Here is a 17,156-nt window from a genome sequence, read left to right as displayed (position 1 = left end):
AAGGAACCCGGTCACAGCCACAAACAGCCACAGCTGGCCGACTTCGCTTTCAGAGATGCCGAAGCGCAAACATACAGACTATGGGTACTCAGACGACGCAGCCCCCGTCATGGCCGACCCAGGCTCACAAGGTTTCGGTTTAGGCCAGACTCTCTCGATGCTATCGAAGTCGACCGAGCCCGCGACGGATGCCAGCACTGGTTCCACGGCGCAGCCAGCCAGCGGAGGCTCGCCGGACGACGCTGATAATGGCCCGGACGGTGCGCGACCCTCGAAGAAAAAACGCTTGAACGGCGAGAAGATCAAATACCCGACGCTCACCTATGTTGAGGGCCGGACGTTACAATCATCCATTCGGATCGCCGACCTTCAGAATTTGCTCCTTTTCTGCTTCGCGGATGGGGTCGCGCCGCAATGGATCGCCGTGAAGAATACAACTCGCATCCGAAAGGCTGTCTTTTTGATGGTTCCCGGTCTGGAGCTGGGGATGTTAAATGGAAAAGTTCCGCTGGACGGGTCAGAGGTGAAAGAGGTTAAGGGAGCAGACGCAGAAGACGGGACGGAAGATACAAGGGCCGCTGAATTTGCTAGATGGAAAGAAGGACTTCCGCCGCAGGACCGGTCTCACCTCTTCAGCCCTCGTCCGCTATCGCGCGACAATGTTCCCGAGCCTCTTCAGCCATTAGCCGACGTGTTTCCCCATGCCTGGCCGGTCCGGGCTCCAGGGGACTCCAAATATAACAAGGTTCACTCGCCTCTGCAAGCTGTTCTCTTGACATCCGTGCCCAAAGAAAAGGAGAAGAAGACAAAAGGCCCGAAGCCGCCTCGGGTGGACAAGAACTATACTTCCAAGCGAACGCCTATCACGGCGTTCATCAGTGGAGCTGATGAGCTTCGCGAGAATGATTATCCTCTACATCCCGCTCTTTGCGCCTCTGAGGACGAAAAATTGGCCCTGAAAAATGCCCGCAAACGTGCTGGTCAATCTGCGGAGGATGGATGGGTGGATACCCATGTAGAAAGCCTCGAAGAAGGCAACGTTCCTGAAGCCGAGATTCAGCAAGGTAGCATGACGGCAGGACGTGATGTTCTCGCTTTAGACTGCGAGATGTGTATAACCGAAGGCGGTAGTTCAGAACTCACCCGCATCAGCTTGGTCCGCTGGGATGGGGAGGTGGTGCTCGACGAGCTCGTAAAGCCAAGACTGCCAGTTATCGACTACCTAACACGATTCTCAGGGATCACCAAGGAGATGTTAGACCCCGTTACGACTACTTTGAGAGATATCCAGCAAAAACTCCTCAACATCATAACACCCCGCTCAATCCTTGTTGGCCATTCTCTAAACTCCGATCTTAACGCGCTCAAACTCACCCACCCTTTCATCGTCGACACTGTATTTCTATATCCTCATCCGCGTGGCCCACCCCTCCGCGCAAGCCTAAAGTGGCTAACCCAGAAATATCTGGGCAAAGAAATTCAGAAAGGCACAACAGGTCACGACTCTATCGAGGACGCCCGCGCCGTCCTCGAACTCGTCAAGCAGAAGTGCGAAAAGGGCGAGCAGTGGGGCACAAGCGATGCTTCAAATGAGAGTATTTTCAAACGCTTGAGCCGCCATAGCGCACCGGGTAAACCCAATGTCGCAGCTGGAGGGACAGGTCGCACTGGCGCCGTCGTTGACTGGGGCAATCCTGAGCGCGGCCTGGGTGCACAAGCGACTGTCGCGATCGGATGCAGCGACGACGAAGCCGTGGTGAAAGGCATCCAAGCCGCCGTCAACGGCGACGAAAGCAAGCCGTCTATCCCCGGCGGTGGTGTAGATTTTACTTGGGCACGAATGCGCGAACTCGAAATCTACCGTGGCTGGTGCAACCGTATTCCCGATCCGAGCAACGCGAATACATCCACATTAATTGCGTTCGATTCCTCTTCCTCCTCATCAGAGTCAAGAACACTACCAACTGTCGTCTCGCAAACCGTCTCCCGCATCAAAGAGGTGTACGATGCCCTCCCAGCATGCACCCTGTTTGTCGTGTACTCGGGCACAGGAGACCCGAGAGAAGTGAGCAGACTGCAGGCAATGCATAAGATCTTTCGCGACGAGTATCAGTCCAAAAAGCCATGGGATGAATTGAGTGTTAAATGGACAGATACGGAGGAGCAGGCGCTGAAGAAGGCCTGTGAAAGGGCGAGGGAGGGATGTGCGTTCATGTGTGTTAAGTAACGATGGCATGTCATGTGCATCTGCCATGGCCTCGTACTGGAAGGTCGATTAGGTTAGGTGCTATCTGGTTGCTAGATTGCATAGACATCCACCTGTATCTACTTTGCCCTCTCTATGGACACGTTTTTTGGGTAGCAGCATAAACGAGTACAAAGCATATACCAGAACATGGCGCGCAAAGCTAGCCAATATGTTTCATCAGTCGAGTACTATAATACATCGTAAATAGAAGTAAATGTGGATAATATCTCAAGGCTAGAATAGGCTATGCCAGGGAGGGTTGGCTACCGGGCCTCCTCCGTATCCATAGCTTCTTCGCGCTGCATAGCCAGTTTGACCATGTTATCACGCGCAGCGGCCTGCGCCTTTCGCTTTTCGTTCATTTCGGCTTTTGTTCTCTTGCCCTCATCAGCTTTAAGTCTGGTAAATTCTAGTTCGGCATTTTCCTTGCCTAGTTGCACAGCTAATTGCGTAGATGGCTCTGAGGATGTGGTTGAGTCTTGCTGTGATTTGTCTGCATTTTCCGTTGACAACTGGTTTCTTGTGCTCAGGGACGCTGCCCGTGATCGGCTGCGTAGTCTGTGCGAACGGGCTGAGAGGTCTTCCATAGGTTTTTGCTCGATATTGGGCGTAGCTTGGGGATTTTTGCTGCTGCTGCCTTGTTCGTCTGGAAGTCTTGGTCCTGGGTTCTGCGTTGAGTCTGCTTGGCTGAGCGATTTTCGGGACGGTCGGCCCCTTGGCCTTTTGTTGGAAACCGAGACTTCGCTTGAGAGTCGAGGCCGTTTCACAGCAGGTTCGTCGGAAGGAAGGGACTGTGGCGTTTGGTATGTCGAGTTGTCAACTCCGATCTGTAATCGAGGAGATGATTCATGAACTGGTTCTCTGGTAGTTTCATGGTCTTTCAGCGGAATCTTCACAGAGGGTATGCTCGACTCTGTCAGAGAGAACCCGGCTAAATTGTCTTCGAGGACGTCCTCCTCATCAAAAGAGTCTGAGGCTGGTCTTTCGCGAACACCATTGTAGTGCTCTGGGAAGGGAAACGGCCGCTTTCTGCTACCCTGAAGAAGTCCTGGGGATCTGACTTCTGGAAGAGGTGCCTCAACGACTAAGGAATGTTGGGTCTGCCTTGCCGTGTGCTCTTCCACAAAGCGATTACGGAGCTTTAATGCCTCAATCTCCAGTTTCAACTTCTCAATCTCATCCGCCTTCGATTTTAGTTCCTTCAACACTGTGGTGACCATGTTGAAATCTGTATTCGCCAAGTCTTGTTCGTTTAAGAAACGGTTTGGTCCATTTAGCTCAATGCGCATGGCGGTAAATGCATTCTTAAGCTCATGCATCGTATCGTGTAAAGTACTGACTGAGCTGGAGATATGGTCGAGGCTTTGACCTTGCTGCTGGATATGGTGTTCCACGGAGATTTCGCGGTTGTCATTCGAGCCCACTGAGATTAGAGGTCCTGGACGAGAAGATGGCCCATCCGCCCCGAAACCGATTGCTTTGGGTTTGGGGAATAGAAGATCTTCGAGAACGCCAGCCCCTTCTTTAAATACGGGCTCGACCGGGCGCATAGTGACGATTTCGAGCAAGGAGACTTTCGGCAGCTTCCAGAAAATATTCGGACTAAACAATCAGCCTCAGCCCATACAGAAATAACCTCCTGTTACTGCATTCTCAACTCACCCATTGTCCAGAGCGCATAGAGCGCCGAGTTTCTGATGGCACAATTTGCACCCGATCTCCTGTACAATGCGTCCACGTATAAGGCTCAACTCGGACGACTGAGGTATCTGCTTCTTTTCGGTAGAGATTGAGATCCGCTGAAGTTGGCAGCTCAACCATCCAGAGACAACGGAATATGAGTTCGACAGCTTCACCCATTCGTTCTCAAGGACCGCCAGAGAGCTCAGACATCGGGAGCACTGGCACAAAACGGCTGGGCGAGTAAATTTGGAGAGGTCTATGGCTTCGGAGTTCATGTTGAAGCAAAAGAAGATCGACGATGAGTTGCGCGTCACCTATTCTCGAAGACATGAGAACACTGGCAGGTAAGATGTGAAGATTGCCTTCAATTCCACGAGGGAGTCTGGACTGCTGACTCAGCTCCCCACCTTTCCGGTTTCGACCTATCGATAAGCTTAGATGCTTACTGGACTGCTTGTAACTCATTGTCCACTTCAAGATGCCGCTAACCTAAAGAAGTAATCCTTTTGCCTGACATCAACCAAAGTTAGTATTCCTGGCCGGTGTATTTGATATACTTCGGCAATTGCCAGTGGGCTTTATAGTTTGCGGAGAAGACAGTTGCCATATGCTTGATGATGGTTACTACGTGTTTCATAAGAAGGGGCAGGCAATAGGCACAGGCTCATAAGCCTACATCGGAGAACCTCCGGCGTTACGTCGCAGATTAAGCCGGGATTACCCCACATCCTGAGGTGGGTACGGCCTTTTTGTGTTCAACGGAACTTCTTGATTCAACCTACGATTTCTTCCCTTTCCCAAAGAGAAATACATCTTAACCTGAACACGAATGAAACGGTTCGTCAGGCCCGTGCTTCAATCCTCACGCTTTTTCGAGCCAGTTGTCTCCCCATTACAAGCCAGGCGTGGATTGCGACTCGTTACGAACATGGCGACCTCAAATGCGGCTAATGGCAAGCAGACAACATGGCATGGGGCGGGCGCAGCCGAGTTCGATCTGCGAAGTGAGTTGCCTGTAGGATTATTCTTTTATGTATATCTAGTCTAAACGCCTCGGAATTAGGTGATACTATGACCAAGCCCACGCCGTCCATGCTTGAAGCGATCTGTCAGACAACACTCCTAGACGATGTTTTCGAGGAGGACCCCGTCACGAACGAACTGCAAAACTATGTTGCTAAGCGGACCAACCACGAGGCTGCGCTATTGGTTATGTCGGGTACAATGGGCAACCAGGTCGCCATTCGCACACACCTGACCGAGCCTCCATACTCTGTCGTTTGCGATTACCGTTCCCACATTATCTGCTATGAAGCGGGGGGTGTCAGCGCATGGACTGGGGCTACGGTGATCCCGGTCATTCCCAAGAATAACACCTATCTTACACTCGAGGATGTTCAAAAGAAAGTGGTAATCAGCAAAGATGTCCACACGTGCCCCACAAAGTTGATCAGCCTCGAAAACACATTAGACGGAATGATCATGCCGTTAGAGGAAGCTCGCAGGATTACAGAATGGGCGCACGAAAATGGGATCAAGGTACACCTCGACGGTGCTAGGTTGTGGGAAGCCGTTGTTTCCGGGGCAGGCAGCTTGCCCGAATACAGCAGCCTCTTCGACAGTATCAGTCTATGCTTTTCGAAAGGCTTAGGCGCTCCCATTGGTAGCATCATAGTCGGCTCGGAACTTTTCATAAAGAAGGCGCGTTGGTTCCGCAAGTCAATTGGAGGAGGCGCCCGCCAAACCGGTGTGCTAGCTGCAGCCGCAAGGGTTGCCCTTGATGAGACTTTTGGGTTAGATCCCTCCGGCAAGGATGGGAAGCTGCGAGAGACCCATATCAAGGCGAAGCGCGTCGCGGACATGTGGACGAAGCGTGGAGGAAAACTAGCCTATCCGGTCCAAACTAATATGGTATGGTTGGATACTGAGGCATCCGGCCTTGGACCGAATGACCTAGCAGAAACCGGAAAAGAGAAAGGATTGAAGCTCCTGGGCCACAGGATTGTTATCCATTATCGTAAGGCCCTAGCTCTCAAGGTTCAATTCAAGCAAGCTCTAACTCCTTGTAGAGGTATCAGAAGATGCAATCGACCGCCTTGAGCAGGTGTTTGACTTGGTATTGACAGGCCAGCACCAACAAAGTACTGACACCAGCAAGCCTTATGGTAGCCGATAATTCTGGTCCGCTCTCACTCTCTGAAAAACTTAGCAAAGATGCTGTGCAATAAAATATCAATAGTCTAAAGAAAAAAAATGTCCCTATTACTAGAAGTAGGCTGATTTATCGCTATCGCTATTATTAAGTGTACGAAGCACACAATGCAGTAGCCTTGCGAAAGTAAAAAAGACATGGAACGGGAAAACCTCCCTCCGCTCGAGTCACAAACAAAGAATGCACGATCCATGGGTGACTCCCGGGCTGAGCCTTAAAAGCCCATTATACTACCAATGTTATTGGTTCGATCATATCATTGTTGCCTCAGGAAAGTAATTAATGCCTGATTTCTGCCTTGGACGTTCCCCAAGTTCATAAAGCTGAGCCATCTCCCGCACCTTCGCTGCCGTTCCTCGGACGACGAGTCGGCGATTGGAAGACTTGAACCGGTGGTTACCTAGTCTCTTGTTCGTTCCCATTGTTAAATCCGCCTGTTTAACAAACCCATTATCGCGAACAGCCCAACTGGTTGTTTTGAATGGCTGAGGCGGATTTGTCCACTGTGTACGTTCATTTTCCAACTTGTTGATCACGCAGCAACATACAAGCTAACGTGCAACGACTCGCTGCAGACATAATCGCTTGCCTCCTTAAATACCTGCGTACAATCTCCTCGTTGCTTCCTTGTTTATTGGCCTCTCGCCGCAACCAAAAAAAATCCTGTTCCTCTTAGCTGGTATCGCCATTGTTGGATGAATCGAGAGTACAAAGCGCCGTTGGATTTCCTGGACAAAGCCACAGTCATATCCAACTCGGACATTTTGCCTCTACTTTTGACATACTCCGTTTTGGTCGTGTGTCGTGTTCTTAATACACTGATTCAGTTTTTCGACTTACGTGAAGACTGCCTTCAAGGAGGATCCAGTTTCGAGGTCAACATTCGAGGTTAATATACCGCCAACAATTATCCGTTTTGCTTTATATTCTCAAGGTAAAGTGACCGACCGTTAGGCATCAGGGCGTTGGTCGGGATTTGTATCTAGAGCCCCAGGACTGATGCGTGGTCAGATATTCGATATGGACCACCTCTGAAGCAGCAACAACAGGCTTAACTCAGAGCTTCCCATATGCAAGAAGCTCTTCGTCTTGGACTATTGCTTAGGTGTATTTTGTCCTCTTCGCACCAAAAACCTCGGCAGGATGGAGGCAACCCAAGAATCAACTCAGCCATACACGGACCCTCGACGCGGCGGGCTTAATGCTTCTGGATTACTTGAAGAAGACTTGTCAGACGTCATTTGTATCCTCCACCCTAGCTCCCCTCAGGCTCTCGAGGCGGTGGCGGCTACAGCTCGTGTCGCGCCCTGGCATATTTTGCAGAGAGACGATCTGGAGTATGAAGTCCCTAGCACTGCGGCCCTAGACATTGCCCTTAGACTGTCTTCCAATGTGATGGACCCAAGCCGGGGATTCTCCTTTGGGCGTACCATCGGCCGTTCCGATATCCTCCTCTGTGCAGACAATGGATCCAAGCGTATCTCCAACACCCACTTCCGCATTTACATCACAACCGATTCCATTCTCATGCTTGAGGATGTTTCTACGAACGGTACCATTGTAGACAACTGCCGCCTAAAAAAACGAGACAGAGAAAACAGCCGGATGCTAACGAACGGCTCCGTCATTTCGGTCGTCAATGGTGATTACGCGACGAACGAAGTCAAGTTCGTGGTGCGTTTGCCTAATAGAGAAGGGTTTACCGATCTATATGCCAAGAACCTTCAGAATTACCTTGGCCGAGTCTATGGTGGCGCCCCTGGCACTGTGCAACCTGGGAGACGTCACCCGTCAGCCCTCAGCATTCCGCCATGGAATAGTCACGGGATGCATTGGTCGGGTGGCCCAACTTACAATGTCACCGGCCAGATTGGAAAGGGTGCATTTGCTGTGGTTTATAAGCTGGCTACAAAACAACATGGAGCCGTGTTTGCGGCCAAGGAACTCGACAAACGCCACTTCATGAAGAATGGTGTTTTGAATCAAAAAGTTGATAATGAGTTGAAGATCATGAAAGATCTAAAGCATGTAAGTGATTGAGATAATACAGTGCAAAAGGACTTGACTAATATTACCCGACAGCCAAACATTGTCCAGTACATTGATCACCATGAGCATGACCGCTGGATCTATATCATCATGGAGTACGTCCCTTGCGGCGAATTATCAACGTATTTACAGAACATGGTCAACATTCCTGAGGATATGGTGAAAACAATTGCACGTCAAATACTCCACGCGCTGAAATATCTTCATAAGCGAAAAATCACACATCGTGACATCAAACCGGACAATATCCTGATCGCATCCCATGAGCCACTGAAAGTGAAGCTCTCGGATTTTGGCCTGTCCAAAGTTGTCCAAGAGGAGACGTTTCTCAAAACTTTTTGCGGGACTCTCCTCTACTGCGCTCCAGAGGTCTACCCTGAGTACGATATGTATCGACGTGGGGAGGTGAGGAAGCGACGCAGGGTCGGTGATCCGTAAGTTACTCCATGGTGTGTTATTGGATACTGTACTAAGTATTAGGCTCCCGAAAACCTCCCCATATGATCAATCCGTGGATATGTACTCCTTGGGTGCTGTTCTTTACCACCTCCTAGCTGGCATTCCTCCATACACCGGCCGAGGCGATGACAGAGGAGCACAGATGTTACGAACAATTATGACAACAGAACCAGACTATCAGATACTCCGCGAAGCTGGCGTCTCCGAGGAGGGCATTGACTTGGTATCTAAGCTGTTGAACCGTGACCCTCAGCTTCGTCCCAAGGAGCTGGAGTGCCTCAAACACCCTTGGCTAGTTGATATCCCCGACATTGACGAATACGAAGATGACGACTTACTGTCCAATTACTCAGACGGGCTTTCTGCTATCGGTGAAGTCGCCGAGGATGAGTTAGATGCCTCTCAACTATCCCTGGAAGAAAATCCGGATTTCGGAGACGATTTAGCTGAGAACGACAGCGACCTTGCCCAATCAAAACGCCCCAGGATTAATTCACCCCCTCCAGATGTCGGTTATCCGTCGCTGCCCAAACTTGAGGTTTCCCAGGACCATCAGCAAATATCCCATGCCACTCCGAGGCGCCTCTTCGGTGAAATAACTTCATCAGCTTTACGCAGCTCCCATGCCTTGGGTGACAACATGGATGCATTCGAGGATGACCATCACAGTGTCCAGGATTTCATTTCTTCTACCGGTGAGTCGATGATCAGTTATGGCGGTAGCCTCAACTCCGTCCTATCCCTCCCGGAAAACCCCGTTGCTGGATCGGCACTTAGCTTACTGGGCGCTGAGAAACTCGTCCGGCAGCTCAACATGAACTCGTGGCACCCTGGCACTTCCAGAAACCCTCTCCTCTCCACCGAGGCAGCAAGCCCTCAACCCAGTGAGGATGATGGGCTTGCTGACGATAAAGTTCAAAAAGAATTTCCGCAAGCTGGTTCTCTCATGACCCCAAAAGCTGCCAAATTCAAGCGACGAATTGAGTTGCCCTTACCGGACACTGCGAGCGAACGTTCTGGCTCGGATGATAGTAATATGCGAGATGCAGATGGCCAATATAGGAACTTGACGCGCGAACCAGAGATTTTTGACATCGAACTTGCTAACACCATCGACGCCAAAACCGGACAGCTGATTCCCGATTATGCTGAATCAAGGGGCTTTCAACCACCCGCAGACCCTTCCAGAGCTGGTGGGCCTGTTGGGGTCCTGAGACCCTTGCCGACACCAGGCGAGTCTCGACCCCTACTAGGAAAACTAACCACTCTTCCTGGGTCTATCTTTGATCTTACCCTCCGTCTGGAGGACCGAATGACATCTTGGGGCCGTGGTCCTCAGGCAAGTATCTGTTATCCTGACCCCATGGATGCGCGCATTCCGGCCTACGCTCTTGAAATCACTTTTTGGGCTCCAAGACTGGAAGAACGTATTGCTTCTGGACAGGACTGGATGACTATCCCAGGGACAATGGCCCATCTTTCAACGAAAACGCGCAAGTGTATCTGGGTGAACGATGTTGAACTCCAGAAAGGTCCAGAAGGAGGCTTTCATTTTGGCAAGCTGTATACTGGTGATATCATTACGGTATATCGGCACCGCAACAAGTTTCTGAAATTCAAGTGCGAGTTTTATCATGGAGACAGCGCACGCGAACGACCTGAGAATGAGAAAGGATTTGTGGTACGCAAAGTCCTGACATCTAAGAGCACAGCAGTCAATCAGCAACCGGTGCGGCGCAACGCCATTTCGAAAGAATAGTTTTGTTCGACAAAATCTCAATGATGAGACTTGGGCTACTTTGATTTAAAGTGCACTTTTTTTGAGCTTTAGGATGAGAATGTAGGTATTGGTGCTTTAGACTGCTGCCGCTTTTGGAGATGTCCACCTCGAAACTAGATACAACGCAACATACAAAGCTGATTAATAGGAACTGGGAACACTTGGGATCTGACTCGGGGATTTATTGTATCTATACTCATCAGTCTATCTAGAATATTGTCGATGTCTTTAATGAAATGTATATTGATAGGCTAGCTTCTTACTGGTCCCACTAGCCATACTTAAGCGTTTGTTCATGTGACTCAGAAAGGAAAGGGCACCGTGCATTATATACTGCTCTCACCTCACAGCAATCTGTAGGTCAACCACCAGCAAGATCTACCTACCTACTCCGCGCGATGTCTTATCTTATGATAAAGTTATTTGTGGGCGGGGTGCAGTCACCAAGGACTTGTCTGGTATGATTCTTCTTGACCTCGTGGGTGTACCTGCAACGTTACTGCCGAGAAGGCAGAATCACAAATCCAGTCTGCCGTCAAGAATGCGGCACCATTCTCGAAAATGACCCGAATAGCTAACACCCTGACCTAGCCATTGCTGTGGACCCTTGAGCTCGTTCCTGGGCTGGTGTCTGGACCCTTGGACCCTGATCCTGTGTGGTTCTCAAATCCCTTCCCTCAGTGCCGGAAGCGGGATGCAACCGTTCGCGGCAAGCCCTCTCCAAGTTCACAAAATGACTACGACATGGCCGGCGACTTTTCTTGGCTCAATTAATGAATCCCTTCCTTCTCCGTTGAGTGGTTTGAGGGAAGCTTGCGATGTGTAGTTGCTTCCTGGCTTATCAACTGCCTCGAGTATTTTGCGGGTCTTTCTGGATGAAGTCTTCCTAGGTTCATACTAATCGCTCCCTCAAGCTCACCACTGCTCAACATCGCTGTATATACCCCTTGACTATCCTGTTAACTCTCTCTCTCCTCGCCAACCTTGTTGTCCTCTCGTCTGCCTCTAGCCGTCAGGGTCCTTTGATATCTGACGGCGCCATTTCAGCGAAGGTTGGCTTGGATTCTGCCGTTCTTTCCCACATTACTGTCGCTCTTGACTCCTTCCCATGTCTCTGCCTCGATCGCCTTCCCCCAGTCCAGGGAAAGGGTGGTCTAGCCCCAGATTAACCTCAGGCAGTGGCAGGTCAACACCCTACATCAGCCTCTACCCACCCAATCCGTTAGACCCATGGCTAGTCGCCAAAGCAAAGAGCGAAGATGTCCGTGGTTATCCATCCTTTTCTACCAGGAAAAGCGGGTTCTTCTTGCGCTTCAAGCGTCAAATCATTGAAACACTTCCAAAGTTCAATATGTGGTCTCGGCCTCCGAAGGAGTACACTGAGAAAGATGACTCCATATATAGGCGTGGACGCGGCTGGCGTTCATTATGGTTTGGGCGGACAGCATTGCGGCGTAGAAGATCACGGCTCTTCCTTGCTTTGTTTCTCTTGTTGTTTGGGTATCTATTTCTCTGGACGTGTAAGTTGCCCTGCTCGACCTGCCTCGGCTTTAGGTCACTAACTAAGCTATATCTAGCCTTTGTCGAACTCTTCAGGCGGTCTATCTTCGGGAGCGGACAGAAGTTTGTGATAATACTTCAATCGAATACCGAGGGTGGAGTCATGGAGTGGAAAGGTGCAAGAGAATGGGCTATTGAGCGAAACAGTATCTCGAATAAGAAAGAATATGCTAAACGATGGGGGTATAAACTGGAGGTTGTTAACATGCTAGCAAAGAAGCGCTACTCTCATGAATGGCGTGAGGGGTGGGAGAAAGTCGATATCCTACGTGAGACCATGAAGAAATACCCAACCGCAGAATGGTACGCGACCCAGGAAGCCTACAGGGTGGTGACATCTAACAGTATATAGGTTCTGGTGGCTCGACCTCAACACTTATATCATGGAAAACTCGTACTCACTTGAGGATCACCTATTTGATCGCCTTGATGAGGTTGTTTATCGCGACATTAACGAGTACAATCCCCTAAACATCACACATCCGCCAACCCAGCCATACCTTGATGAAGTATCTCGCTCGGCCATTGGTGACAATGACCCAGGCTCAATCCATCTTCTGCTCTCTCAAGACTGTGGCGGCTTCAATCTTGGCTCCTTCTTTGTTCACCGATCTCTATTCTCAGAGCGGCTACTAGACACATGGTGGGACCCTGTGATGTACGAGCAGCGGCATATGCAGTGGGAACACAAGGAGCAAGACGCCCTCGAGTACCTGTATATAAACCAGCCGTGGATACGCAGCAGTGTCGCCTTCGCTCCACAGCGGTACTTCAATTCGTTTCCTCCTGGGGCTTGCGGAGACTCCCTTGACCCGATGGTTCACTATACACCAGATGCGCGAGATTTTGTTGTTAACATGGCTGGCTGTGATTTTGGTCGCGACTGCTGGGATGAGATGTACCAGTACCGGGAATACAGCAAGTGGCTGAACCGGCCAATATGGGAGCGCCTCAGGGATCGCTATCTTGAATTGTATCATGCGCTATTCGGCGAAGGAGAGGGGCCTGGATATTTCGTCGACACAGTTCAAGGGTATTAATGTGCTCGTACAGCTGCTTGTACCGTCTTAGTTCGTCATCTTGCTCATGCAGTTATTTAGTTACGGAGTTCACGGTAATCATGATTTTTCTGCCTTCACTACATAAGACAATGAAGGCAGGATGATTAATTGGTCTTCTAACAACAGTAGAGCAGGGTCTTAAATGTCAATCGATATATAAGAAATCATGTGACTATAAGAGGGCCCGTGATGAAAGTTGTTAAGCCAGCCGTATCCTCACCGCCAAGCCCACAACCAATCAAATCGTCTCAATTGCATTCACCCGAGCATCAGCATTCGGCAGAAGCCTCTCATCCATACCAGCTTCAACGGCACGCAACCACAAGCATCGAAGCTCTTACCCCCCTCACCAACCCGGAAGCCATATCGTACCTCTCCCTGATTTAGGAACGAACAAGGTCGAAGCAAACATGCCAACCCCCGAATCCGCCGCCTTCCTCGCCAAAAAACCCACCGTCCCGCCGACCTACGACGGCGTGGACTTCGAAGACAACGTCGCCGTACACAATGCCCGTGACGCAATCATCCGCGAGCAGTGGGTACGCAGTATGATGAGCAGGCTTGTTGGCGAAGAATTGGGCAAGTGCTATGCGCGCGAGGGCGTGAATCACCTCGAGAAGTGTGGGAAACTAAGGGGTACGTATATTTCTTCTCGAATTACGGATAGTGTTATTGGAAGTAATAATGGCTAACGGAGCTTTTTTGTCTGCAGAGAAGTACTTTGAGTTGCTGAGTGAGAGAAAGATCAAGGGTTATCTCTTCGAGGAGAAGAACTACTTTGCGACGAAGTCGACATAGATGGCCGGCTAAATAACGAACACCAAATGAATTGGCGAATAGAAGGGGTTTCCTGGAAAATATTTCACAGCAGGATTGACAGGACCAAGGAAACGGTCCGATTGTTCTTTTACTTTCCTCGTGTGTGCATTATTCAAATGACATTGTGATTTTAGCAGTTGACATACTACCAATGTACTTTTTTTTCTTAATTGTAAGAATTGTTTTCTGCGCCTCGAAACAGTAGCCGAGACTTTTGTATGCGATTCTTACGTTATAGTGAAGTCTGTGAATATGTGAATTGGTCGAGATATTTGTCTAGCGAAGGTTGGCCAGGGTAGTTTGATCAATTATAGATACAGCTATGTTCCGCACTTGATAGACTAGGGTAAGGGATACACAAGACCAAATTTGGATATCAATAGTAAGCATTATCGGCCCGCCCTGGAAACGCCCCAGGTGTATGTGCGTCACCTGCAGCCTGGCTTTCAAAGTCACTGTCCCCATCATCACTTCCAGGATTAAGTTCAAGTTCCGTAGGAGGGCCGCGCATCTGGAACAGACGCTCCTCATCTAGAGAAGGCGGGGTATATGGAGGCTGAGGTGGAAGGACATCACGGCCAGAGGGGAGGTTGGCGACATAGTCCGCTGACGAAGGGATTAATTGCGTATTCAGCTGGCTTTTGTAAGTCGGTAGTTCACGAAAACATAGAATGGAGAAGTTGTGCTTACTGTATCATTAGCCCTTACCCACTTCGTCTCCAACATCTCGAGTACTCGCCCCTCTTCCTCTCGACCTGCATTATCCCCAGGCCCTAATCCGCCCTTATCCACGCGCTCACCCCCCGCACCCTTCTCTAGTTTACGCTCCTCACGTCTCTCCCGGAAACCCAGCTTCAATTTTGACAAGCCCCGGCTCTTCGTCGTAACCTCTTCTGCAGATGCAGAGCCCGTGTTTCGTAGTCCCAAGGCGCCCTTCGCTGCGCGGAGCCAGGCGATACCCTCACCAACCTTCCCCGCAAGCTCCGCATCTACCCCGAAAAACCGGCATGCTCTTGCGCGGGCAACTAGGCCCAAAACATGGGCATACCTGGCAACGTCCTCGTCAACACCTGCTTTCCGGCCCTCCGCCGCTACAGAACTCAGGCCTGTGGCAGCTTGTTCGGCATACTCGGCGGCGCGAATACACAGCCGCGCAAAGAGGTGTGCACGGACTTTGGGTATCTCTGGTGCCCGCACCATCCAGTCTTTATCATTGGGGTTGCGGGCTTGGATGCAAGCCACAACGTAGGAGTCATCTTTCAACACGGTCAGGAGTGTTGCTTCTGCTAATGCCAGCGATGATAGTGCCGCCTGCGTTGCGGGTGCCAGGTCCGGCAATGTAGCTGCTTCAGAGACTGTTGCGAAGTATGGGGATGAAGACAGGAACGAATGTATGGTGCTCGCTTGTAGGAGGTGCTTGGTTGCGGTCTGGACGGCTGCTGTGCGTTGCTCTGCGCTCGGTGTTGTAGACGCATATAGTGTACGGGTGACACCTGACCGGGCGAGAGAGGACAAGATATAGCCCAGTGTTGTGAGTATAAAGGCAAGCTCATACTGGACTCCCGTTCCGCGAGTGCGGTTCGTGGAAGGACGGCGTAGAGAGCTTGAAGCTAGAGTCGCGCGCCATTCGGGCTCGAGCTCGGCGCGTTGGGCTACTCTGATTTCTTCGAGGTGTGTTGTAGTCGACGGCGTCGTAGTATCAATTGGCTTCCCATTATTGAGCCCTTGGGCCAACGCGACGACATATGGGAGATAGTCGTTAATTGCGGAGAGAACGGAGGTTAGGTGGGAGTCACGCTGGAAACCGCGGGGTAGGCGGTTGTGGGCCTTGAGGGCGAGGCGGAGGGCATGTCGGGCTGTCGTTGCGGACTGCGGAAGGGATGGGTGTGTGTGAGATGAGAGGGCAGATTGAAAAGAGAGGTGAGAAGTTGTCGGGAGTTCAAAGGGGTAGACCATGGTGACGAATGTGTAGTCTTGGGTGGTTGTAGAGGGGAACCGACGTACTATACTCCAGACAGTTACGGGGACGCAGTTGGTTCTTGAAGTCACCGCCAGGCCGCAGCCAAGAAGTACGCTTTCCAAACGAGCTGAATACAAAATCTCATTTATGGATTTTATCATTGTAGACATGATACAGTACCTCTAGATGGTCCTCAGTAGCTTGACACTAGCTCATCATCACTGCCAGTCCTCCACCCCCACGAGTTCTATCTCCCTGTAGATCAACGCTACCGGTCTAGTATGCGCGCTCTTTCCTCAGTCTTCTATTGAATCCATTCGCCGAATACGTGCCGAGATATTCGAGTTGGGAGAAATGCTCGCTCGTCGTATTGGGACGTTCTCGGCTTGGACTATGAAGCCCGCCGATTGTACGCATCTGCGTACAATGGGGTATACTCGAACAAATCCTGGGGATCAACGGAGAAATCGACCTGCGCTTCTCGTAATGCATAGCCGTATTGCATTTTTGTTTCGAAAGAGCTTCTCAGGACGAGATAGCTCGCTGCCCATTCAATCACACCTCCATGCCTTCGGTATCGGAAAGGTTGCTTGGGGCGCTGCTAACACCAGACGAATCGCTGTCAGCCATATACGGTGCTCGCGACCGCATCTGCAAGCTCCATTCCTGGATTGTAGGAGCACCACCCTCGATGATTACCGGATGCTCTTCAGCATTCTTCCCAAGGACTGTACCGGCGTATCGGGACTCCTCCCCCGTCTTGCTGTGCTTCTTCTTCAAAGACGTAAGATAGTCCTCCTTTTCAAGCGAGTCGGCGTCGACCACATCGCCTTCGCTGGGCACGAATCCAGCTATACGTCGAATTTCGCGGTTTGCAGGGCCTGTAAACCACGAAAGGAAGTTTTCCAAGCCTCGCATATCTTCCTCCCCTGCCCACCATTCTTCCCATTCTCGTAGCTGCGGTCGCAACGCACCGGCGTCCTGTAGCGCCTGGTAAACGTCTTCTAACACCGGTACCGGGTCGTGTGGATGGGCGTTTGCGGCATGATCCGCGGTTGAGGAGGCGAGGAGCATTATATATCGGGCAGTAAGGTCCGCAAGAGTGTCGAGGACTGAAGGACGCGTCGCATGGAAACCTGCTGCGCGTAGAATCTGGATTATCGGTGGGCGGAGAAGAGCGTTGTGAAGGTTCGCGCCAGACATGGTGAAGAAGGGCTCAGCAGCCCGTAGTCAGCAAAACAATAAGTGAGATTATACAGCAACCCGGTGTCTCTAACTATGTCACTAGGAGGAGCGAAGAACTGACACCGTGGTTGGTGGTGATG

The 17,156-nt window shown here is 50.7% G+C and overlaps 7 protein-coding genes across 7 annotated transcripts, besides 3 other annotated features; 5 read left to right on the top strand and 2 right to left on the bottom strand.

Moving 5' to 3' along the window:
* Positions 1–17,156: part of a sequence feature (contig 1.129 1..627835(1)) that runs on past both edges of the window.
* ANIA_07566 (RNA exonuclease) lies at positions 56–2,227 on the top strand (the record flags this gene model as incomplete). Its single annotated transcript, XM_675743.1, has 1 exon — positions 56–2,227. One exon carries the CDS (start codon positions 56–58, stop codon positions 2,225–2,227), a length of 2,172 nt encoding a protein of 723 aa, XP_680835.1.
* ANIA_07565 (uncharacterized protein) lies at positions 2,387–4,241 on the bottom strand. Its single transcript, XM_675742.2, has 2 exons — positions 3,911–4,241; positions 2,387–3,850 (listed from the first exon to the last, which is right to left on the bottom strand). Exons 1-2 carry the CDS (start codon positions 4,204–4,206, stop codon positions 2,512–2,514), a joined length of 1,635 nt encoding a protein of 544 aa, XP_680834.1. The 5' UTR covers positions 4,207–4,241; the 3' UTR covers positions 2,387–2,511.
* ANIA_07564 (threonine aldolase GLY1) lies at positions 4,756–6,107 on the top strand (the record flags this gene model as incomplete). Its single annotated transcript, XM_675741.2, has 3 exons — positions 4,756–4,935; positions 4,995–5,948; positions 6,001–6,107. The coding sequence occupies exons 1-3, from the start codon at positions 4,761–4,763 to the stop codon at positions 6,105–6,107; spliced, it is 1,236 nt and encodes a 411-aa protein (XP_680833.2). The 5' UTR covers positions 4,756–4,760.
* ANIA_07563 (protein chkC) lies at positions 7,287–10,592 on the top strand (the record flags this gene model as incomplete). The annotated part of the gene is made up of 3 exons (XM_675740.2): positions 7,287–8,171; positions 8,226–8,626; positions 8,673–10,592. 3 exons carry the CDS (start codon positions 7,287–7,289, stop codon positions 10,408–10,410), a joined length of 3,024 nt encoding a protein of 1,007 aa, XP_680832.1. The 3' UTR covers positions 10,411–10,592.
* Positions 10,507–10,544: a sequence feature (Short protein (ANIA_11569, CBF79636.1) was converted to a misc_feature.).
* Positions 10,695–10,710: a sequence feature (Short protein (ANIA_11569, CBF79636.1) was converted to a misc_feature.).
* Positions 11,540–13,031, top strand: ANIA_07562 (putative alpha-1,6-mannosyltransferase subunit; the record flags this gene model as incomplete). Its single annotated transcript, XM_675739.1, has 3 exons — positions 11,540–11,951; positions 12,009–12,294; positions 12,344–13,031. The coding sequence occupies 3 exons, from the start codon at positions 11,540–11,542 to the stop codon at positions 13,029–13,031; spliced, it is 1,386 nt and encodes a 461-aa protein (XP_680831.1).
* On the top strand, positions 13,402–13,976 carry ANIA_07561 (putative NADH-ubiquinone oxidoreductase 12 kda subunit). The gene is made up of 2 exons (XM_675738.2): positions 13,402–13,688; positions 13,765–13,976. Exons 1-2 carry the CDS (start codon positions 13,463–13,465, stop codon positions 13,848–13,850), a joined length of 312 nt encoding a protein of 103 aa, XP_680830.1. The 5' UTR covers positions 13,402–13,462; the 3' UTR covers positions 13,851–13,976.
* Positions 14,248–15,827, bottom strand: ANIA_07560 (pH-signaling protein PalC; the record flags this gene model as incomplete). Its single annotated transcript, XM_675737.1, has 2 exons — positions 14,248–14,505; positions 14,562–15,827. 2 exons carry the CDS (start codon positions 15,825–15,827, stop codon positions 14,248–14,250), a joined length of 1,524 nt encoding a protein of 507 aa, XP_680829.1.

The sequence above is a fragment of the Aspergillus nidulans genome, chromosome IV (genome assembly GCF_000011425.1).
Source record: "Aspergillus nidulans FGSC A4 chromosome IV".
NCBI lineage: Eukaryota > Fungi > Ascomycota > Eurotiomycetes > Eurotiales > Aspergillaceae > Aspergillus > Aspergillus nidulans.
Note: the sequence above shows the minus strand (reverse complement) of the source record. Positions and strands in the feature narration are given on the sequence as shown.